The 24,860-nt window shown below is 42.7% G+C and overlaps 1 protein-coding gene across 1 annotated transcript in view; it reads right to left on the bottom strand.

The window, feature by feature from the left end:
- The window catches only part of LOC144504127 (low-density lipoprotein receptor-related protein 1-like), a 1,391,705-nt gene that overhangs the window by 639,406 nt on the left and 727,439 nt on the right, over positions 1-24,860 (bottom strand). Inside the window, exon 22 of the mRNA XM_078229303.1 lies at positions 23,862-24,044. Within this exon, the coding sequence (XP_078085429.1) occupies positions 23,862-24,044 (183 nt within the window). The remainder of the gene's footprint in view (positions 1-23,861; positions 24,045-24,860) is intronic.

Genomic DNA, 24,860 nt, shown 5'->3' with positions numbered 1-24,860 from the left:
CCTCAAACAGACCATTGTACACAGCAAACTACCTAGCCTTCAAGAGAACAGTGACCACAACATCACACAACCCTGCCACAGCAACCTCTGCAAGACGTGCCGGATTATCGGCACGAATGCCATCATCTCACGTGAGAACACCATCCACCAGGTACACGGTACATACTCTTGTGACTCGGCCAACATTGTCTACCTGATACCTGAAAGGATGTCCCAAGGCATGGTATATTAGGGAGACCATGCAGACGCGAAGAGAACGGATGAATGAACACTCCAGGCAGGAGTGTTCCCTTCCTGACGAGGAACACTTCAGCAGTCGAGGGCATTCAGCCTCTGATCTTCAGGTAAGCATTCTTCAAGGCTGCCTTCATGACACACGACACACTACACACGACATGAACAGACTGGGAATAGAGGGATACAAGAGAATGGTCTAGTGGGCACAGGAACGGCGCAGGCTTGGAGGGCCAAAGTGCCTGTTCCTGTTCTGAATTGTTCTTTGTTCTTAACACAGAATCGCTGAGCAAAAACTGATAGCCAAGTTCCGTACACATGAGGACGGCCTCAACCGGGATCTTGGGTTCATGTCACACTATCTGTAACCTCCACGACTTGCCTGGGTTTGCAAAATCTCACTAACTGTCCTGGCTGGAGACAATTCACACCTCTTTAACCTGTGCTTAACCCTCTCTCCACTCACGTTATCTGCACCTGTAAAGACTTGCTTACCTATTAAGACTCGCATTCCACCATTATCTTGTAATTGAGTTTGTGTCTATATATGCCCTGTTTGTGAAACAAATCCTGCACTCACCTGATGAAGGAGCGGCACTCCGAAAGCTCGTGCTACCAAATAAGCCTGTTGGACTTTAACCTGGTGTTGTGAGACTACTTATTGTATCAGAACCTAATTTGCATATGTAAAGGTGACCCCCACCCAAGACATGTAGGGAGAGATTCTCTGGCCTCCCAGCCACATGCTTCCCACTGGTGGGAGGTGGCACATTATTTACTGGCAGCAGGATTCTCTGGTCCCACCACTGTTAATGGGAATTCACATTGACGTCAACCCACGCTGGTCGGAAACCTGCAGCGGGTGTGCGCTGCCGGCAGGACGGGAGAATCCTGCCAGAGTGAATGGCTGGAGAATCCCAGCAGTGGTGGTTGTCCCTGCTGTTGACAAATTAAAAAGACAGCCAGACATGGGCTGGAAAGGAGTGGGCAAGAACTTCACTCCATTATCACTGACCATGAGCTTGGTTGCTGCCAGCTAACATTGAGTCCATTAAATGTCTGGTCAATTGAGCAAACAGCCAAACCATTCAATTCAGATACAATTACCTTGTCGGCTTAGTTTTTGGATTCAATTTGAATTTGGTTTTTGGAACAAGCAAGGAGATGGATTTGGTTTGCCTGGTCCATTCTGCGCATTGGCTTTGTAACTTCAAGAATGGAGTAAAAGTTTTTTTTGAGAAGATGTTCAGAAGGCAAGAGAGAGATGTTGGGGGGGAAATGTACTGACTCCAGGAAAACAATCTGCTCTGCCTACAGCCACTGGGGGTTAATGTCAAGGAGGATCTCCAGAAGGTGAAGGGCTGCCAAGTCTCACTCTTTGCCTTGGAGGCTTGCAAGATCACCTTTCGGTCCAGAGTCTTCCTCCAAAAGGCACATGGAGTGAACTCTGCAGCCTAAAGGAAGAATAATTTGTGGTAAAGTCATCGCAGTGTGACATGCTGAGGATCAGCAAATCCTTTTGTGCCAGACTGTGAGATGTGAAGCCCGCAGATAATACGGCCTGCCAGTCCTTCCTGTCCTCTATCACAGAGGTCCTATTTTATGAATAAAGTATATTTTTGCAAAAATAAGTCAGTGGCCAGAATTTTACCGCCCTGCCGGTCACGGGAATTGGAGTGGATGAGGAGTGGACAATGGCCTCGGGTGGGACTTTACGGTTTCAGGACGAGCGGGGCCATAAAGTCCAGCCCAGTGTCATTGATTCTCAAAGCCTGGGGCAGCCACAGAGGCGCAATGGGGAAAAGCCGCTGTCTAAGACCTTTCAATTATAGTGAATTCAGAGGAGGGAAATTGTAGAGACCCACTTGGACTGTGTGACTCACATTGAATGAATACAGTGAATATTACATGGTTCACTATTGTACTGAAATACCTTGGGTCTATGTGCAACTTGACCTATCTAAACAACTTAAGTACCGATGTACTATTTGTAATGACTATTATGAAATGTCCCTAATGTTTTTTTGAGCGTATTGGGTACCTCGGGGTGCAACGTGATGTATGTGGAGAACTTGGATATTATTGCACTTTGTGTGCTGGCAACCTCAGAATGTTTGTAAAGTTCTTTCAGATATTTTACGAATAAAGTATATTTTTGCAAAAACAAAAGAACGTATGTTTGATTGTCGGCCTTTTGGCCAAAATCAAGCCCGAGATGAGGTGTAATGCCTGTTCTTGTCAGCTTGGATTTAGTATGTCCATTTTGTGGAGACCATGAATTGGATTCAATTTGAATTTGAATTTGTTTCTTAGAGCAAGCAAGGAGATGGATTAAGCGCATGTCCTGTCCACTTCGTGCTTTGGCTTTGGAACGTTGAGGAAAGGAATCATTTTTTAAAAAGTATTTGGTTGATATTTTCCTGCGTCCCAGCCATGTGTTTCCTGATGGCGGGAGGTGGCGCGTTGTTTGCTCGCGATGGGATTCTCTGGTCCCACCGCTGTCAATGGGAATTCCCATTGATGTCACCCCACGCTGGCGGTAAACACACAGAGGGGTGGGGTGCACTACCGGCAAGACTGGAGAATCCTGCCGGCATGATCGGCCGGAGAATTCCAGCTTTTATGTTTGATGGGCAAATTGAGTTTAAAAGGAAAACATCTTTCAATTGTCTCTGTATCATTGAATGGTTACAGCGCAGAAGGGGGCATTCAGCCATTGGTTTAAAATCGAAATATTGTTTTTGTTCATAATGCTTTATTCAAAACAATTCGTCTGTCTGAAGCCATCAGTGAGAAAAAGCTCGGCAGACCATGAGATCCCTTAGACGTTTGGTAATTAATAACCAGTTAGACCAGGAACGTCAGGCCTCTTATGCTCAATCCCTGTCACATTGCAGTTTAACACAGTAAGAAACAATTATCATTATTTTCTGGGAGACTTAATTAAGCCTGTAACTCTTGAAAATTTGCAGTCCATCATTGCTTCGGTTCATCTGCAATTAATTATTGTACCAATTTATAGAGTAAGCTATGTTCTAATGAATTGTTTATTCTATAGCATTTCAAATCAAGAGAGATAACCTGAGGTCACAAGATATAATCAATTAAGGATACTCTGATTAGATCCTTGAGATTGTTACAAGTAACCTGGAATGGGAAGTCAAAACCTCACTCCAGGAATGAGTAAGGGCTCGCCTATCAGTAAGGCTTGAGTCACCGAGAAAGTGGTCAGACATGAAAGCACAATAAAAGATTCCAGCAACAGAATATTATAGCCCTGTTGGTGAACTGCAAAGAAACACCATCCCTTTGCCTTGAATTCTTACCACCTACAATCAGTAAATTTACAAATTAAGGTCCACTCCTTCCATGCTGTGGCTCTATGCTAGCAATGTGTCACCGTTTCTCAGCCAGGATTATAGGTTCAAGTTCCAGGATCACTAAAACAGATTGTCTAGTCATTATCACATTGAGGCCACTTTGTCAAAAGTACAACGGTGACTGCACTTAAAGAGTAATGTACTGGTTCTAAAGTGCTTTGGGACATCCAGAGTGTGAAATCTGTTTTATAAGTACAAGTCTTTCAAAACCTTTCTTTCAGCGTATATTCCATATATTATTAAAGGGAAGTAGTTGAGCTGCGAACATTGTACAAGATCATGACTAAAACAGCACCGCAGGAGTGTGTTCCAGATCCATCAGCACTACCGCAGCTCCATGTTATCATTCTGTATCAATCCAACAAACTGACATAGAACACCAGTGGTGATTCTTGTTGTGTTACTTCTCTTGTCTGGCACTATCATTCAGAGAGTGTCGCTGCCTGGAACTCTGCTCCATGTGTAAAGGGATTTATCGAAAGAATTGGCCATCAAATTTTGGACTCGGGCTACTCTTAGAGCCACAAATTTGTGCTTTGTCCATGGGAGTGATTTTTCAAACTCTGAGTTTTGAGTTGCTCGTAGTGTAAATTTGTAGGATATCTACCATTTAACAATTCTGTTCCGCTACATTTATGTCCTTGATACATGTAATATAAAGTCGTGAAAGACTTTTCAAAATACTATTTATTGAAAGCTGTGAAAGACTACAAAACAGATGCAATAGCTGGTCAATGGGTAAAGCGTCGAAATGCAGAAGTCCCCAACTAATGTTAACCTTAAATGTCCACTTTTGAAAAAGGTACCACGATTCATCAGTGCAATAAAATAAATACATCAAAATTACAGAGATATTTCAATTTTTAAATTATTTTTAAACTAACTGCCATCAATACTGATGTCTTAACAACAGGTTTACATGAGGTGGACAAAGAAATGCTGTTCCCATTAGCTGGTGGTACAATTTAAAGCTTTGGGAAAGAAACGAAGGCGGAAAACTCTTTTAGGCAGTAAGTGGTAATGAGCTGGAACTCTCTGCCTGTTGAGGAAGCAGCGGCAATGAGGGACAGCAAAAGGAAATTGGATGCTCACTTGACATAAATACATTTGCAAGGTGACGGAGATGGAGCATGAGAAAGGGACTGACTGGATTGCTTGACAGAAAATCAGCACTGACTCAATTGGCTGAATGACCATCTTTTGTGCCCTAATGACTCTATTGAATATGATGGTAGGAATGTAACAGACTTGTGGACATCATGCAGGTTTGGGCTGATAAGTAGCAACTAACATTTGTACCACACATGCCAAGAAATTAACATTTCCAACAACAGAAAATATAACCATCTTCCCTTGGCATTAAGTGGTGTTACCATTGCTGAACCTCATCTTCAACATCCAGGGGTTACTGCTGATCATAAATTTAATTGGGCCAATCATAAAAATAGGGTGACTATAAGAGCTGGTCAGAGACTGGGAAATAACTGACCCTTTGATTATCTGAAGCCTGTCTTCCATCTACAAGGCACAGGTTGGAAGTGTGGTGGAATACTCACCCTTGCCTGGTTGGTTGCAGCTCCAATAACACTCAAGAAGTTCGACAACATTGAGGACAAAGCAAGCTGCTGGATCAGATCCATTCCACCAACTTAAACATTCTCTTCTTCCATCACCTCCGTAGTGACAGCAATGTGTACCATCTACAAGGTGCACTACAGCAACGCGGCCAAGGGTCCTGCGATAACACCTTCCAAAATTGTGACCTCACCATCTAGAAGGACAGTTGCAGCAGAAGCATGACAACACCACCACCTGCTAGTTCCTCTCCAAGTTCCACAATGTGCTGCCTTGGTACTGTCTCACCACTCATTCACTATTACTGGGTCAAAATCCTGGAACTCCTTCATAGCAACAGCGTAGGGGCAGAATTTTCAGGATGGTGAGCACTTGTTGGTATGGAACGTGCTGCTGCCAACTCTCCGAAGCCCACTACCATATCATGGACAGTTGAGCTCTGATCGGCAGTGGGCAGGACTTCCAACCATCTTTAGAAGGAAGTCCTGCCTTGGGGAGCTGTCGGCCAATCAAATTGGTCAACAGCTCTCCATCTGTCCAGGCACTGCGCTGCACTGGCCAGAAGTAGTCCTGCAATGTTCTGCCTGGAATTAATTTGTGGGTTGTTCTTAAGGTAATTCCCTGGGTCCCAGGAATGGAAAGGTAGGGGATGCCCTAGGGGTTTGATAGGAGGGGGAGATCATGGTATTTGGGGTAGGCCAGAGCGGGAGGGAGGCCCAGAGCTCTCAGGTCTGAGAGGGGAGGGCACACCAAATCTGTAGTCTTCCCAGAGGGAATCCCGTCCATGCAATTTTACCTCCACCCCCTCTCTCCCAATCTTAGCCTGGAACCCTGGGGGGTTGGGAGGGGGGGGGCGGTGAAATTCTACATTGGGTGTACCTATACCACACGGACTGCAGCATTCAAGGCAGCAGCTCACCACTTTCTCAAAAGCAACTAAAGATGGGCAATAAATGCTGACCTTGCTCACATCTCATGAATGAATAAAAAAAGGACAAACTAAATGAAAGTAATTTATCTTACTTTAAAGCTTCAATTGTACAATATATTGCATCCATGCATATTAAAGGAAGTTAGGAAAAAGATAGCAGAATCACTATTGCACATAAGCGATTCATTAGAAAAGATAATAGTGCCAGCAAAGTGGTGAACAGCTAATGGTATTCCAGAATTTTAAAAGGGAAATACACATATCCAAGGAATTATAGAGCAGTTAGCTTGACCTTGGTGGGAAGAAAGATAATCGAACTTTTACTCAAAGAAGTGATATAAAAACATTTGGAAACTAAGAATAACAGGTGTATAAAGAGAATTATGCAATAAATAATAATCATGGATTTTAAAAAGGAGGCGATGGCCTCGTGCTATTATCACTGAACTATTAATTCAGAAACTCAGCTAATGTTCTGGGGACCCGGGTTCGAATCCCACCATGGCAGATGGTGGAATTTGAATTCAATGAACAAATATCTGGAATTAATAATCGACTGATGACCGTGAAACCATTGTTGATTGTCGGAAAAAACCATTTGGTTCACAAATGTGCTTTGGGGAAGGGAATCTGCCATCCTTACCTGGTCTGGCTTACATGTGACTCCAGAGCCACAGCAATGTGGCCGACCCTCAACTACCCTCGGGCAACTAGGGATGGACAATAAATGCTGATCCTGCCCATGACACCCATGTCCCACAAATGGGTAAAAAAAGAAAAAGTTATGTTTGACCAAGCTCGTTGAATTCTTTGAAAAAGTAACAGAAAGTATAGGTAAGAGTAATGTGGTAGATGTAATATATTTGAGTTAAAATACTACATGGGGCATATGGCAGAATGAATACCAAGCTGGCTGCAAAAGAGAATACAGAAAGTAGGGGTTCAGGATAGGTGCTCAGACTTGTGAAAGGTAGAACGTTGTGTTTTACGGGAATGGATTTCAGGAACCATTATTGTTAACAATCTTTACTAGCAATCTAGAATCAAGAAATAAAAGTGTAATTTCTAAATTTGCAGGTGACACCAAACTTGTGGTGGGAAGATGGGTTAGTGCACAATTGCTTAAAATGGAAGAAGAATGCAACAAAATACAAGAAGTCATTAATAAACTTAAAGAATATTTATTTTTGGCTAATGAATTTTAGTGGCGTTAAGTTTGAGGTTGTGTATTTTCATAGGAAGAGTAACCATGTCACCTATTATTGGAAGGTGGGTCGAGGAGCAAAGAGATCCAATTCATTAAATGTAGCGAGCAAGGTCATTAAAAAGAGTAAGAAAAACAAGCACTAGGATTTATTTCTAAGATAGAATTGGAAAGCAATGAAGTCATGTTATACGTTTCACAGAACTTTGGTAAGACTATAGGGAGTACAGCGCACATTTCTGGTCTCCATTTAATAAAAGAATAAAGGCAAGGGGGAAAATGCAACAAAGATTAATCAAGATCATACTAGAATTGAGCTTATAGCTGTCAGGAAAGATCAAACAGGCAGGGGTTCTTCACAATAAAAAAGAAAAGACTGAGAGGTGATCTGATAGAGGTCTTGACTCTAATGAATAGATTCCATAGGTCAGGCATAGGGGTTTATACTTTTAGGGAAAACAGAGACAAGGACCCGGATTTACGCCAAGTTGGATTGACTGGGAGGCCTTTAAAAATGGCAGATGCAACCTGATTCCAGGATCCCTGTTCCTATTCCCGTTTTCAGCTAATTTTGCTGGCACGGGATATGGATGTGTGTAGCTGGACAGGGTTAAAAATCAGATAAGCTGGAAGAATTCCTGTGAAGCAGCTATGACTGCACATAAAGTAGAATAATGGACAAAGACGGTAACTTTGGTAACCACAAGTGAGTCTCAAGCCGCTGCTCCAGATAACAGTTACAGAATCAAGAGTTTTGAACACATGTTGCATGAACAATCAGATGGTACATTATGTAGACATGTCTTAGATTACTAAGCAATAGCAATATCCATTACTTGGATATTGCTATTGGCAAAGGTACGGACGCTGTAACTGTTTAACTGAAATCATGTATGTCGAGTGTTATAAGCAGGAATATTGATTGTAATAGATTACAGATAATAATAAATTTAAATGTTAGTTTGTGATTAGTGTATGTAAATCATTTGTAACTGAACCTAAGGTATAATTGCCATTGTATTGCTTTGTTCTGGAAGCGGGCAAGCCACATGGTGGACAGCTGGCTCTCTTGCTATTGCTTGAAGTAAAGGCCATTTTTAAAACTCCAAAAATTTCCATCTGGTCACTCGATGGGTGCAAAGGTTAAGAATAGCTGGGCTGCTATTGTCTGCCCCAAACCAGCACAACATAGCCCGTCTGCACTCAGCACCCACATCCTTGCTGATTCCATTGCGGGGATGGGCGGTCTAACCCCAAACACCCTGCAAGTAACATGGCGCTGGTCTCCTCCAGTAAGACGATGTGGTTCACAACACTTAAGAGGATTCGAGAATTAGTCCCAAGTGGGGAACCAAATACACAAGTCACCCATTAGCAAGATTTGAAATACGCCAAAAAAAAATCAGCTTTAATCATTAGACGTTGTATTTGATTTGATTTGATTTACTATTGTCACATGTATTAACATGCAGTGAAAAGTATTGTTTCTTGCACGCTATACAGACAAAACATAACGTTCATAGAGAAGGAAATGAGAGAGTGCAGAATGTAGTGTTACAATCATAGCTAGGGTGTAAAGAACGATCAACTTAATGAAAGGTAAGTCCATTCAAAAGTTTGACAGCAGCAGGGAAGAAGCTGTTCTTGAGTCAGTTGGTACGTGACCTCAGACTTTTGTATCTTTTTTCCGAAGAAAGAAGCTGGAAGAGAGAATGCCTGGGGTGTGTGGGGTCCTTAATTATGCTGGCTGCTTTGCCAAGGCAGCGGGAAGTGTAGACAGAGTCAATGGATGGGAGGTGGTTTGCATGATGGATTGGGCTACATTCACGACCTTTTCTAGTTTCTTGCGGTCTTGGGCAGAGCAGGAGCCATACCAAGCTGTGATACAACCAGAAAGAATGCTTTCTATGGTGCATCTGTAAAAGTTGGTGAGAGTCGTAGCTGACATGCCAAATTTCCTTAGTCTTCTGAGAAAGTAGAGGCGTTGGTGGGCTTTCTTAACTATAGTGTCAGCATGGGGGTGACCAGGACAGGTTGTTGGTGATCTGGACAACTAAAAACTTGAAACTCTCGACCCTTTCTACTTTGTCCCTGTATAGTAAATTAGATGTGTTTTTACTGCATTGATTGATTATAGCACTCAGTCCTACTGAGTTAAGTTGATCAGCATTGTGGAAGTATTGAGATGCATTACAGTATTTCACCCATTTGGAACAGTAGGAGCATTAGGAATATTGACTCTGTCTACATTTCCTGCTGCCTCAGAAAAGCAGCTGGCACAATTAAGGATCCCACGCACCCCGGATATACTCTCTTCCACCTTCTTCCATCGGGAAAAGATACAAAAGTCTGAGGTCACGTACCAACCAACTCAAGAACATCTTCTTCCCTGCTGCCATCAGACTTTTGAATGGACCTACCTCGCACTAAGTTGATCTGTCTCTACACCCCAGCTATGACTGTGACATTACATTCTGCACACTCTCTTTTCCTTCTCTATGAATGGTATGCTTTGTCTGTATAGCGCACAAGTGACAATACTGTTCACTGTATACTAATACATGTGACAATAATAAATCAAATCAAGTACTATGATTAATTCAAAACTGAAGAAAACAGTTATCATGAACTCTTAAGTGTCACAATCTGAAGTGATTTAAATGTTCGCAGGCCATTAAAAGTGAAAAACAAAAACTGCTCTCCAGCAATCCCTCAGAGAGAAAAAGCGGACACCTGTTCCTAGAGCGCATTGATTGATGGGTTATCTAGTGTGGCTTAGGAAAGTACATAGACATCTGATTTTTTGCAATTTCACTAGGCTTCACGCTTGTGAGCTATAATAATTTGTTATAACTACTAAACATATTATGAATGCTTGGCTGAGTTTCAGAAGCTATAGAACAATTTGTTCAGCAGAGTGCTGTGCAGGTAGTTTGTTGTTAAATCATTTGTTGTTAATCAGTGTTTGTTTTTATAACAAACCACTTGATCACTTGATTTAAATTTTTGAATGTGTTTTTGAGAATTTTTTTCCGTATGTGTGTTTGAATAAAGTCGCGATTTGATTGTTTATATGTTAATTTTTTAAACATCCATTTCAAAGCCTCCTGAGGTCTCTCCATTCTGGAAACTGTGGGAGTAGTTATGAAGAATATACAGTGGATATGAGGGTGCATAAAGGGGACATGGGGGTATGAAGGGGCACAGGAGATTGAGAGAGTATAATTGGGCAAGAGCATATAAAGAAGGTATGGGGGGGCTTGGAGGATGCATTGATGGGGTATGGAGAGGTGGTTGGCAATGATGGGTTGAGGGGTGAGGGTTTGAGGGCCTGTCATTCATCAGTACAACTGAAGCAAAGTCTCAGTAAATGAAGTTGGACATTTTAGTCTGCTGGCCTTGCCATCCACCTGCCGCCCTTGTCACCTCTGACCTGCTGCTGGAGATGGTGGGTCTGACTCCATCTGGCTCCCATCTTCCTGAAGCAAAAACACATAGGGCAGCGGTCTTTTTAAAGGAGGCAAGTCTGCCAAGTTGGGAAGCTTCCTAGCCTGATCTTCCAGCCTCCTCCACACAAGTCCAGCCCATAAATCTAAGATAGTCACAAATAAATCCAATAGGAAATTCAGAGGAGAAACTTTACCCACAGAGTGGCTGGAATATGGAATACACACAAGGAATAGCTCAAGCAAATAACATGGATGTATTTAAGGACAAGTTGGGTATGAAGGAGAAAGGAATGGATTGGGTTAGATGAAGATGAACAAAAAAATATAATATGCAGAATAAATGCCAAATGGATTTATTGGGCTAACTGGCCTGTTTATGTGGTGCAGATCTGACTTAAATAAATAAGTCTTCCTATTCAATCTGAAACACTAAATTAGAAGTATAATAGTGCGAAACACAAATCTTAAAACTTAAATCTATCTAGAAACTGAATTTATTTTTATTCATCTTAGTTAAACAATTACAAACTTGCTTCTCTGAATTGGACATTTATAAAAAAGGACAACAAAATATACAATATGTTTGTGTGAAAACTGATATCAAGCATTACATTTAATGGTTCATAGCAATTATATTGGCTTGAACCTTTCTGTATGTTTGTAGTTGAAATCTGGACTTAATTGGAGAGGTGTGTGACAAGGACCCTGACATGCACATGTACTGAAATTGCTGGGAAGTTTAGACTTCCAATTGGATGATTTCCAAAGCCCTGGGATGCTCCACAAGTATCTCTAACAGTGAGCCCAATGACAGATACTTGGGCCAGATATGAGGGACTTACTGGATACTAACTAGAAATGTTACACTGGTTAATATGTGGCTTATCTCAGTGATTAGCCAGCATAGCTAAGCTGAAGATCAGAATTGATCCCCACAATCACTCCCCTGACCAAACTTGCCTACCCTCTTGACTCAATCTGACAGCACTCCATCCAACGTCTGCCCTCTACTCAACCCAACTACCATCCTCATTCAGTTCAACAATCCTTCACCGAACTATTCCCCCAACCATACCTGACCATCCCCCCAACTGACTGCTCCACTGACCTGAACTGACTAACCGATATTCAAACTAACCCCCAACCTGATTTGACAGCCCCTCCACCCGACTATCCCCCTGACCCCACAAAACAACCCCTCACCCTGCCCACAATCCTGGTCTAACTCAATGATTAGCCAGTTTAATTGAACTGAACATCACAATTAACCCTGCCTTCAAGCCCGATACCTTCCTAAATACCATTTTGTTATATGAAGTGTGCTGCTTCGGCTTTATAAATTTACTGCTGCTTATACCAAACATCTTATCCCTGGGGTAGTCAATGACTAGTCAGAACTAAAGTTTCCAAACATTAACATGAACTTACATCCGCTATTCCATTAGCACAGTATCTTACTTCTCATCTGATTAGTCATTTAGGTGGAAACAAATCATTATACATAATAGAACATAGAAAGCCACAGCACTAACAGGCCCTTCGGCCCACAAGTTGCGCTGATCATATCCCTACCTCTAGGCCTATCTATAGCCCTCAATCCCATTAAATCCCATGTACTCATCCAGAAGTCTCTTAAAAGACCCCAACGAGTTTGCCTCCACCACCACCGACGTCAGCCGATTCCACTCACCCACCACCCTCTGAGTGAAAAACTTACCCCTGACATCTCCTCTGTACCTACCCCCCAGCACCTTAAACCTGTGTCCTCTCGTAGCAACCATTTCAGCCCTTGGAAATAGCCTCTGAGAGTCTACCCTATCCAGACCTCTCAACATCTTGTAAACCTCTATCAGGTCACCTCTCATCCTTCGTCTCTCCAGGGAGAAGAGACCAAGCTCCATCAACCTATCTTCACAAGGCATGCCCCCCAATCCAGGCAACATCCTTGTAAATCTCCTCTGCACCCTTTCAATGGCTTCAACATCTTTCCTGTAATGAGGTGACCAGAACTGCGCGCAGTACTCCAAGTGGGGTCTAACCAGGGTCCTATAAAGCTGCAGCATTATCTCCCGACTCCTAAACTCAATCCCTCGATTAATGAAGGCTAGTACGCCGTACGCCTTCTTGACCGCATCCTCCACCTGCGAGGCCGATTTAAGAGTCCTATGGACCCTTAATCACTTAGACAATGGGATTCTGGCTGATCTAAGCAGTCGTGATCTAATTAAGCTACAAGTGGAATACACTGGCCATGACCTTATTTGGATTACTGGGTAATTGGAGAGAGATGTGACAACCCAAACCTTTGTGTTTTCAGCATCTGCTTCCTCTTCAGAAGGACAGGCACCTGGGATGCTGAAGGACCAAGAACCTGAATGGGTTCTTTCCTCTCTCTCTCTTTCTCCACCCAACTTGTAAGTTTTTGAACCTTGCCTGCTGATTGTGACTACTCCAAATGCCGTAGACAGAGCTTTCAAAAGAAGTCAACCCTACGATACTCATCCAGAAAAGCAGATAAATCACCCGTATACTCTTTAAACTGCCTGGACACCAGAAGCATCCAGACTTCTGAATGAAAGCAGCAGCAACCCAAATTCAACCTGAATTCAGCCAAGCCACCAGCCTCCACAAACTGTGCATCCATTTAAATTTACTGGACTCTAATTTACTCAATCCATCCTTCCCGAATCTGTAATGTGTGTGCTTGTGTATGTGTGTGTGCGTGTGTGTATGTGCGCGTGTATGTGAAACCGGGTTCAGTACAATCAAAGCTTTCCTCTTTTCTTTGTTAAAACCTCTCTGATTGCATCTTTTGTGATCACGATGTGTAAACAGTCAAACATTCGGTGAATCGGCAAGTTTATCCATTTTAACAAGAAAAAACAGTTGCCGTCAAACAAGGAGAGGAAAAAGAGGGGAGTCAATCGGCCCTGCTCACCCGACTCTAAAACTTAACATCTAATAAATAATATCACAAAAAAATTTAATTTGTTTGGGAACAGTGTTCTTGTATTATTAACCAAAAGAGAAAATGCTGGTAAATCTCAGCAGGTCCGGCAGCATCTGTAAAAAGAGAAAAGAGCTGAGTCTAGATGACTCTTTGTCAAAGCTAAAAGGCATAGAATCTTTTGGTTTCAGATTCCAGCATCCGCAGTAATTTGCTTTTATTCTTGTGTTATTAATACCTTCTTGCATATTTCATGTGTTTTTTAATCATTTTAATTTGATAACAGGTAGGAATGTGTTAACTTCAGCTAAATTATATTGCATTCACCTTGGTAACAAGTACTGTGTGTTGAGGGCACGTGGCCAAGTTGCCATGGATCCCTGAATCCTGTGCAGTTTATCTCTTGGTCTTATGACCTAATGGAGAGAGCTGGCAACAGTCTTTGTATGGAAGACACTTTAGTTTTGCAGCATGAAAAGACCAAAAATTAGAAAGATGTAAGATAGTGTCAAAAACAGTTCATTTTAACAGGAAGGGATGAAAATCTGCAGGGAGGGCTGCACAGCCTGATGGAAACTGCTTTGGCTAAAGCGATAGTCCAAAAAAACAAATCAGCGGAGCAATAATGAGAAAATATTTTGGATGCAACACAGTCAAGAATTAGGTGCCATCAGGCTGTTTTCCTGAGAGGCAGGTTGGAGAAGCTGGCCTCCCCTCTATTGACGAGAAATTAAAAAGGATTGCTATCCAAAAAACAAAATCGCTCAAAAAGATAAAGGTTACTTGTTTTGGCTAAGGAAGATTCAGTAGAAATAAAAGAGTTTCTTTTTGGCACTTGTATATACAGAATAAAGATTGGTGCACGATACATCACATTTAGACAAATACTTGATTCTTGAATGCTCATTACATCTATTATGCATTTTATGAATGAATGCTCTTTCACTATACTTTTACATGGGCTCTCGTTCCAAGCTAGTGGTGCCGTGGTAATGTCATTGGACGGGTGATCCAGAGGCCAAGGCTAATGCTCTGCGGTAAATGGTTTCAAATCCCACCGTTGAGCTGCTGGAATTTCAATTTAATTAATAAATCTGGAATCGAAAGCTAGTTTTAGTAATGGCGACCTCTCACAGGATCATGAACCTTTGCAACTCTCTTCCTGAAAATGTGGGGGAAGGAGAGTCTTTGAATATTTTTAAACGTGTGATTGGTTATTGGGGGTAGGCAGGATGAAAATCTGAGGTTACTGTCAGACCAGCCATGATCTTATTAAATGGCAAGGCAAGCTCGAGGGGCTGAATGGCCTAATCCTGCCCCTTGTTCATTTGGCAACCGTGCAATGATCAGCAATTGTCATAAAAACCTATTTGGTTCACTAATGTCCTGTATGGAAGGAAAGCTGCCTAGTCTGGCCGAGCCTACATGTGACTCCACATCCACAGTAATGTGGATGTCTCTTACCTGCATTCTGAATTGTCTGCCTCTTAGTTTAAGGGCATTTAGTAATGGGAACAAATGCTGGTCTTTACCAGTTATGCCTATATGCCATGAAACAATAATTAAAAAATAGACCAAGGCCGGGATTTTCCAACACCCCCCCCCACCCCCACCCCCGCAGCATATTTTCCCACGGCAGTGACAGCATGCCATTGGCTGCCAGTGAGTTCTTCTGGTCCCACCAAAGACGGCGATGTTTTGCATGGTTCATCTGCCCTTGCAGCTGGGGAACCCACCATAGCAAGTTGTCTTCAGTGGGACCAGAAGATCCCACTGGCAGGAAGGGCTGGAAAATGTTGCTACAGTTGGTATGCTACAATTGGGATAAGCAACTACATAAAGACGTTGCAATGTTCGAACTCATTGGAAAGTAAGACACAGAAATTACTGTCAACATTAAGGTTTACCTCTTTAATTGACATTTCTGTTAGCTAGTAAAGAATTCTGTATGTGAAGATACTCTATTCCATTGACATTGACCAGTTAAAGGTGAGATGCATGATAGGCAATACTTCTCATCCTTCACACATCACGTGTGATGCATTTTTTTCTGTCTGTGTAGTTGAACTCTTGAATCTGAGCCAGCATCTGTTGCCAGAGGAAGTCCTCAGGAAACAACTGATTTTCTCCAAGGTTTGTTCTGTATATTTAACGCAATAGGGGTTACATTCAGTAGTCCCCTGGCATTGAATGTGAACAGCCGAAGAAAAAAGACTGCCAGTGATGCAAGGTGGTATAAAGGCAGATGGGGTAGAAATTGGTTTGACTAATGCCTGTGGCAGATCTTAATCCTGTAACACATATTCTGAAATTTGTATCCAATAAAAATCTGGAATTAAAAGACGAATGATGACCATGAAGGCATTGCTGATTTTCATAAAAACCCACTTAGTTCATGAACGTCCTTCAGAAAAAGAAATCTGCCATCCTTACCTGGTCTGGCCTACATGTGACTCCAGATCCACAGCAATGCGGTTGACACTCAACTGCACTCTCAAATGGCTGAGCAAGCCACTCAATTGAAGGGCTATTAGGGATAGGCAATAAATGCTGGCCCAACCAGCCCACATTACATCATTTTTAAAACATCTTGTGGCACAGTGGGTAGCTTCTGAGCCAAAAGCTCTGGGTTTGAGTCCCACTCCGAGACTTGATGGCTGTGGGAGATGTTCATAATGTGACCAGATCAGTAAATGCTTCCATTGTACCGATGGCAAGCAGCAAGATTGGGAGAGTCTCCTATCCAACCATACTTAATGTGGCATGGTGCCCCTCAAGGAGTGTGGCCTCTTGCTACAAACTAACTACAGAAACAGACATAAGCATGTGCTTCATTTGCTTCATGCATCTTTAGATGAGGGAGGAGAATCAGACAAAACGCTCATTGAAAGGCATCTGTACAAAATTTGTTCCCAATGGATTATAGTAAAAAGTGACAGTACCCGAGGACCAGATATCTTCAGTTCCAGGGTTTAAAGGTTTTTTTTAAAGTTTAAGTTTTAAAGTTTATTCATTAGTGTCACAAGTAAGCTTACATTAACACTGCAATGAAGATACTGTGAAAATCCCCTAGTTGCCACACTCCGACGCCTGTTTGGGTATACTGTTGGAGAATTTAGCATGGCCCAATGTACCTAACCAGCACCTCTTTCGGACTTGTCGGAGGAAACCAGAGCACCTGAAGGAAACCCACACGGACACGGGAAGAACGTGTAGACTCCACTCGGGCAGTGACCCAAACCAGGAATCAAACCCACGTCCCTGGCACTTTGAGGCAGCAATGCTAACCACTGTGCCACCGTGCCGTAAAAGAGGCAGGTGAGAATTGGCAGATGTCCTAACGATTATCTTTCAAAGTTCTGTCGACTTGAGAAGCATTCCTTTGAGTAGTAAAATTGTACATGTCACTAAATTATTTAACAAAGGTCTCAAAGGAAAACCAACGAATTATAAACCAGTGAGCTGAACATCTGTTGTCAGAAAGTTAGGGAAAACGTAGCTGAGCACCTTGAAATCTTTCAGCTAATCTGTGAGAGCCAGTAAAGGGTAGACCATGCCTGATGGACTTCATCAAATTTGTTGAGGAGGTGACTAAAGTGACGGAGGGGGTAATGTCTATGGATACTAGGTATGTAGAATTCCAGAAGGCACCTGATAAAACCCCTCAGGAGAGTGTTAGCTAACATTGAAGCCCATGGAATTGAAAGAAAATGATTGGCTTTGAAAGGAAATTTAGCAAAACAACAGAACAGAGAGTGTGGATAATGACAGGTACTCTAAATGGAATGATGTGACAAGTACTGGCCCGTAAATGGGGCCTCGGCTATTCACCATGGACATTAATAATTTAAGTGATGGGCTGGAAAGTCACATATTCAAACTTGCCCATCAAAAATAAGCGGCATTGTAAGAAGCGTAGGTGGAAACATAACATTGCAACAAAGGAAAGACTTCCATTTATATAGTGCCTTCCATCACCATTAGACAACCAAAGTGTTTTATGGGCAATTAAATATTTAGTCGAAGTGCAGTCTCTGTTGTAACATAGCAAACACGACAGTTAATTTACACACAATGAACTACTGCAAACAGCAATATAATAAAGACCAGATAATCTGTTTCTGGAATGTCAATTGAAAGATAAAAATTGATCAGGACGCGGGATTAATTCCTGTTTTCCTTTAAAATAGTGTTATGGGATCTTTTACATTCAACTGGGAGAGCAAATGAGTCCTCGTTTAATGAGCCAGATTAGATGGTGAGGACAGGCTCCCAAATGTTGGGGGTGAGCCTGCCTCTGGCTCACCGGCTCATCCCACTTTAGTTTTTGAACTACAATGTGCAGCACGGTAGCACAGTAGTTGGCACTGCTGCCTCACAGCAGCAGGGACCCAGGTTCAATTCCAGCCTTGGGTGTCTGTGTGGAGTTTGCACATTCTCCCCATGTCTGCGTGGGTTTTCTCTGGGTGCTCCGGTTTCTCCCACAGTCCAAAAATATGCAGGTTAAATGGATTGGCCAGGCTGAATTGCCCCTTACTATCCAGTGATGTGTAGGTTAGGGAGATTAGCGGGGTAAATAAGTGGGGTTACTGGATAGGGTAGGGCTTGAGTAAGATGCTCTGTAGGAGAGTCAGTGCAGACTTGATGGGCCGAATGGCCTCCTTCTGCACTGTAGGGATTCTATGACATGCATTTAACTATTATGAGGTGAGATTTGCACTCCTCTCCTGGAGGATGCCCTGTCTCATAGAGGTAATGGCCAGATAGGCCAAGGAGGAGGCATTCCCTGATAGATCTGGACCTGATCAGGAGCCAGGAACAATGGAAGTGGCCAGATAGGCCAAGGAGGAGGCATTCCCTGATAGATCTGGACCTGATCAGGAGCCTTCTACAATGTTGTACTTTATGTGCAGGTGTCGACCACTGACTTAAATTTGAGTGAGGCCTTTAACTGAGCATTAATTATCCACTTTAGGGTCTCAATTGGGCTACAAATGGCTGGTCCACCTGACACCTGTACCTCAGCCAATAAAACTGTGGTGGGGATAGGTGCAAGCCGGCCAATAGCTTGCATGCCAATGATAGCACAGCACCCGATTTTAAAGGTCCACCTCCCTGCATTGCTGCCCACAGGTGGTCTGTTAAATCCAGCCTTATGTGTCTGACAGCATCATTCATAAGTTTTCCACTGGCACCTTGAACCTGGGCTGTAAAGAATTTGCCTTTTTCAACCTCATCTCTCTGCTTGTCTGACCCATCATATGTTGCAAAAAGGAGGTTCTACAGCCAGTTCATTAGACTGTGTGTACTGACTCTATGGGGCAAATTTTCCGCCTGCCATGGGAATCGTAGCTGGCGAGGGGCGGACCATGGAAAGGTCTGTTAGCCTCAGGCAGGATTTTCTGGTTTTGAGGCGAATGCGGCCATAAGATCCCACCCAATGAGTCCTTCCTGAAGGCCATACAGCTCTTGGCCTAAAGAACTGGTTTTCCTTACCCAGTCATGTCTAATTCTAAAGTAATTTTCAACACCTAATGTTGCTTTCCTAATGTCATTTCATGTGCTTAACAGGTTTCCACTTGCAATTTACAGCTGATTTGCAGGATTGACAATGCTTTCCTATTGATTCATAGCCTGTTGTGGTGTAGCAGAAGTCTACAGTTTGCTCATGAACCGAGGTCGACAGGATTACTATATAAAACAATGACATTAAATATTGTCGAATGCTTTGTGGCCCACAGCTAATCTCCAACTGCACGTATGCAGCAATTGCTAAACACTGTGACAACTGTGAAACTCCTCAGAACATCCATTCATGGATATTTCCTCGTGCCATTACCGCCCTCTCTCTGACTCCCTCTCCTTTCAAAAAAACATTGCAAGCATTGTTACAACTACGAAGGTTATAAAATTGTTATGTTTTGGGATTGTGTGCTTACTTTCGGCTAAGATGGAGGAATTAAGGAGGTCATGTGGCCAGCTCTAGATTCTGCTGACAACAAACCTGGGTGGCTTGTGTGCTAAAAGTTAAAGGGGGGAAGAAGGTGCACGATATTTATACCTAAAAACAATGATCTGAGCGGTTGTGCTAACAGTGGATAGACTCCTCTAAGATGTTAGAAATGTCAGGATTTTAAAATGGTTTTATTTCAAACTGTCTAATTAATTACGCAATACAACCTGTTAGTCTAGAGGATAGCTACTCAACATTTCTACTTAGATACATGGCCCATGTAATTCACATTGCCATGTAGATGAGTCTTGACAGGAGAAGAGCCAATAGCAAAACATTGTAGGTTTGGATTGCAGGTTTTGTGAAGTATCACTGAACATCACAGACATTCAAAGTTAGCAAAAATCTGAGAAATATCTGCTAGTCTCAGTAATGAGGACTATGAAATCATTGTCAAGCATCATAAAAACCCATTTGGTCTGTCATCCTTGCCTACATGTTTGGCCTATATGTAACTTCAGACTCAGCAATCTGATTGACTCTTAACTACCTGCTGAAATGGCCTAGCAAGTCACTCAGTTATATCAAACCACAATGAAGTCTAACTCCATTCCAAGCAGCACTGTGGCTGTACCTAGACTCCATGGACTGCAGCATTTCAAGAAGGCATCTCACCATCACCTTCTGAAGGGCAGTTAGGGATGGGCAATAAATGCTGACCTAGCCAGTGAAGCCCACATCCCGTGAACAAATAAATTTTTTTTAAAATAAAAAAAAAATACAGAGGCGGCTGGTCCAGTACCTTTAGCAGAAAAAATGCTGACCCTGTTGGTCGCCATGCAAAACATGGGTGGGAACTCATGCTCAGAATAAGAGATGGAGTATGTGAGGCTGGAAAATTTCCTTAGCTTGTACTAGTAGGAAGAATTTACAATTCATTCCTTACTATGAAGCTGGGGCTAACGGTTACCCAGCTGGGAAAGGAAAAATAAAAGAAGCAAGCCCTCATAGAACATAGAACATTACAGCGCAGTACAGGCCCTTCGGCCCTCAATGTTGCGCCGACCAGTGAAACCAATCTAAAGCCCATCTAACCTACACTATTCCAATATCATCCATATGTTTATCCAATGACCATTTAAATGCCCTTAATGTTGGCGAGTCCACGACTGCTGCAGGCAGGGCATTCCACGCCCTTACCACTCTCTGAGTGAAGAACCTACCTCTGACATCTGTCCTATATCTATCACCCCTCAATTTAAAGCTTTGTCCCCTCATGCTAGCTATCACCATCCGAGGAAAAAGGCTCTCACTATCCACCCTGTCTAATCCTCTGATCATATTGTATGCCTCTATTAAGTCACCCCTTAACCTTCTTCTCTCTAACGAAAACAACCTCAAGTCCCTCAGCCTTTACTCATAAGACCTTCCCACCATACCAGGCAACATCCTAGTAAATCTCCTCTGCACCCTTTCCAATGCATCCACATCCTTCCTATAATGTGGTGACCAGAACTGTACGCAATACTCCAAGTGCGGCCGCACCAGAGTTTTGCACAGCTGCAACATGACCTCCTGGCTCCGAAACTCAATCCCTCTACCAATAAAAGCTAACACACCGTACGCCTTCTTAACAACCCTATCAACCTGGGTGCCAACTTTCAGTGATCTATGCACATGGACACCGAGATCTCTCTGTTCATCCACACTACTAAGAATCACTTTGGACTGTTTCCTGGATAATGAAGCATCCACTTAAGGAATCGAGGAACGTTCAACCATGAAGTGGAATCTGGAGTTGCTTTTAAATTGCTTGTTACAGTAAAAGTTTCAAAACTTGAAGCCTTGTGGTGATCCTTTCAGTCAGTAACTGGAAGTTCAAATTTATTTTTAAAAGTTATCAATCTCTGCAGGGATCATAACCCCATGCAACTCTATGCTCACCTTTCCAAAATGTCATTTCACTCCAGCGTCTCTCGATCATAAGTTATCTCCATAGCACCGTCCTTGTTTGATTTCACATCACAGCAAAGCATTTTAGCAGAGACTTCGCTCCTCGCCCCCATCACAGTCATCTTGCAATGACATAAGTCTCTATATTTAACTCTCCTGTTCCTTGTCTACATGTTGCCCATCAACGGCATTATGTAGAGGCATTGATTCAAGTTTCTATTTCATGTGGATACTTACAAAATGACACCGCCCGCTTATACATCCATCACTCTCCTCTCAGCTTGCCTGAAACTAAGTTGACAATCATCCAGAAATTTCTACAATGAAACATTGCATTTTATTCCTGCTAAAGCATTGTACCATGGCTTGATTCCATTTCCCACCTTGGTCATTGAATTTGGCAATACTTGCTGTCCTTGTAGCCCTGCTTTGAACTTCAAGCCTTGCACCCTACCATTACCAAGACCATTGATTTCCACCTCTGCAATTTCTTTGCCCTTACAGCCTCAATGCAATTTTCATCCATGCCATTATCAGGCTAAACTACTTGAATATGGTCCCTGCCAAGACTGCAGAATTCAACTCTACAAAATTCCAAATGGTCTGATGCTCCACCACCCATATTGACTCCATTCCACCAAGCATCACTCCTGTTTCAACTTAATTGGTTACCATTCTCTGAATTCAATGAATTTTAAATCCTTCATAGAAACATAGAATCCTACAGTGCAGAAGGAGGCCATTTGGCTCATCGAGTCTGCAGCGACCACAATCCCACCCAGGCCCTATCCCCATAACTCCATGCATTTATCCTAGCTAGTCCCCCTGACACTAAGGGGCAATTTAGCATGACCAATCCACCTAACCCACACATCTTTGGACTGTGGGAGGAAACCTGAGCACCCAGAGGAAACCCATGCTGACATGGGGAGAATTTGCAAACTCCACACAGACAGTGACCAAAACCGGGAATCGAACCCGGGTTCCTGGCACTGTGTGGCAGCTGTGCTAACCACTGTGCCACCATGCTGCCCCCTTGTCCTCAAGTTATAAGTCAATTCATGACTAAATCCTCCTGCATCTCTGCAACTTCCTCCAGCACCATTGTTTCAGATGATACTATCCACTCTTCCGATTGTAGCCTTTTATATATCATCCCTTTTGCCTTACTATCATGGCAGACTTTTAAGATGACAAAAGCAGATAGGCAAGTAGGTTGTCAAGAGGAAGCGAATGTGAACGTGTTCACTTTGGTAGGAATAATAGAAAAGCAGTGCATTATTTAAAAGGAGAGAGATTGCACAATTTGGTGGTACAGAGGGATCTGGGTGTCATTGTGCATGAATCATAAATAGTTCGTGTTCAGGGACAGCAAATGATTAGGAAAGCAAATGGAATATTTGTATTTTTATGAGTGGAATGGAATATAAAAGCAGGGAAGTTTAACTGCAACTATACAGTGTATTGGTGAGACCACATCTGGAATACTGAGTACCATTTTATTCTCCTTATTTGAAAAAGGATATCATTACCTTGGAAGCAGTTTTGAGAAGGTTCACTTGACTTATTTCTGGGACTTATCTTGTGAAGAAAGGTTGAACAGGTTGGGCCTATACCCATTGGAGTTTTGAAGAATTAGAGGTGATCTTATTGAGATGTAAAAGATCCTGAGGAGACTTAACTGAGGAGATACCAGGAGGATGTTTCTCTTGTGGGGGAAACTGGAAGCAGGGGGTATGGTTTAAAAATAAGAGGACTCCCTTTTAAAACAAAGATAAGGAGAAGCTTTTTCTCTCAGAATGTATGTGGCTTATGCATCCCCAGAAAACAATGGAGGCTAGATAATTGAATGTATCCAAGGCTGAGTTCGATAACATTTCTGAAAGACAAGGAAGTCAAGGGATATCAGGATAGACAGAAAAGTAGAACTGAGACCATAATCAGATCAGCCATGACCTTATTGAATAACAGGGCAGGCTCAAGGGGCCAAGTGGCTTTCTCCTTCCCCAGTGTTCCTGGAACTCTATCCATGAACCTTCTACATGCTAATTCTCTTTCTGAAACCATTCTTAAATCAAGTTTTAATCAACCATCCCTAATTAGTCTTCTACTACAGTCTGGCATTGCTTTCTCATCTGATTCACTTTGGAATGCTTGTCACTTTAAAGATGCTATGTAAGTGGCTGTTGTTGCGACAACACTTCTACAACAGCCTCGTGCATCATTGTGCCATACCTGTGTCTTTACATTTAAACTCCAAGTGGGAGTCACAGGTTCTCGTGTTTCCTTCACAGCTGTTTTCATCACTGCCATCTTCACAGTCCCAGTCCCCATCGCAATGCCATCGCAGTGGAACACAGTTGCCATCCAGATAACACTGAAACTGTTTTCTGTGACACCCACCAGGTGGCCTTGTAGCTGTAGGGACAAGACAAACAATACATTTACCAATTAATGTAATTATTTACTGCAATTATTTGAGAAAAAATCATGATAAGGCTACGGCAATTATATTAATTGTACTTTGTTCAGCATTTTAATAATACATATTTTACTGCATTTTCCCAGCACTCTTTGCCTTGTGTTTTCAGTCTGCATTCAAGGCATAATATTCAACTGTGCCTGTGGTCTGGTTAATACTGGAGTACCATTTCAAAATGCAATGCTTCAGTAGCGTTTCATTAGTGTAGGAGTTGAAATATTAATTTAGATGTAACATTCGAAAATACAAATGTTAATTGAAACAAAAATGTTCACTATTTACAGATATGCCTAATTTGACAAACCAGTGGAATACATTGGGCCCTATTTTACCATTTTGATTCTGAGTGCTGGGCGGATTTGAAACTGGGAGAGTTTCAGATCCGACTTTTAGACCCGTTCTTAGGCGCCCCATACGCACTCTGCCTGAAAAAATATCAGTGATTCCGAATCGCACTACACAATCATCTGTGGGCAGGGCTTAACGCGCCCGAAACCCTGTAGCTCCGATCGGCACCTACAACTGCGCATGCGCAGAAAAAAAATGATAGCATACTGCCCTCCTGCCACATCCCTCCTGGGCCGGATAATGCCTCCCCCTGACCCCCACAGACATTGCCCCACCCCAACAACATTGCTAGCGCCCTTATCCCCCACTCCCTCCGTCACCCAGACCGATCGCGGGCCCCTCCACCCCCTGCCCCCCTACCGATCTCAAGCAGAGTGGCAGCGGACCCCCCTTCACCCCCTCTA

This window comes from Mustelus asterias, chromosome 14 (assembly GCF_964213995.1).
Source record: "Mustelus asterias chromosome 14, sMusAst1.hap1.1, whole genome shotgun sequence".
NCBI classification, from domain to species: domain Eukaryota; kingdom Metazoa; phylum Chordata; class Chondrichthyes; order Carcharhiniformes; family Triakidae; genus Mustelus; species Mustelus asterias.
The sequence above is the reverse complement of the archived record's forward strand: the minus strand, read 5'-3'. Positions and strand labels throughout refer to the sequence as shown.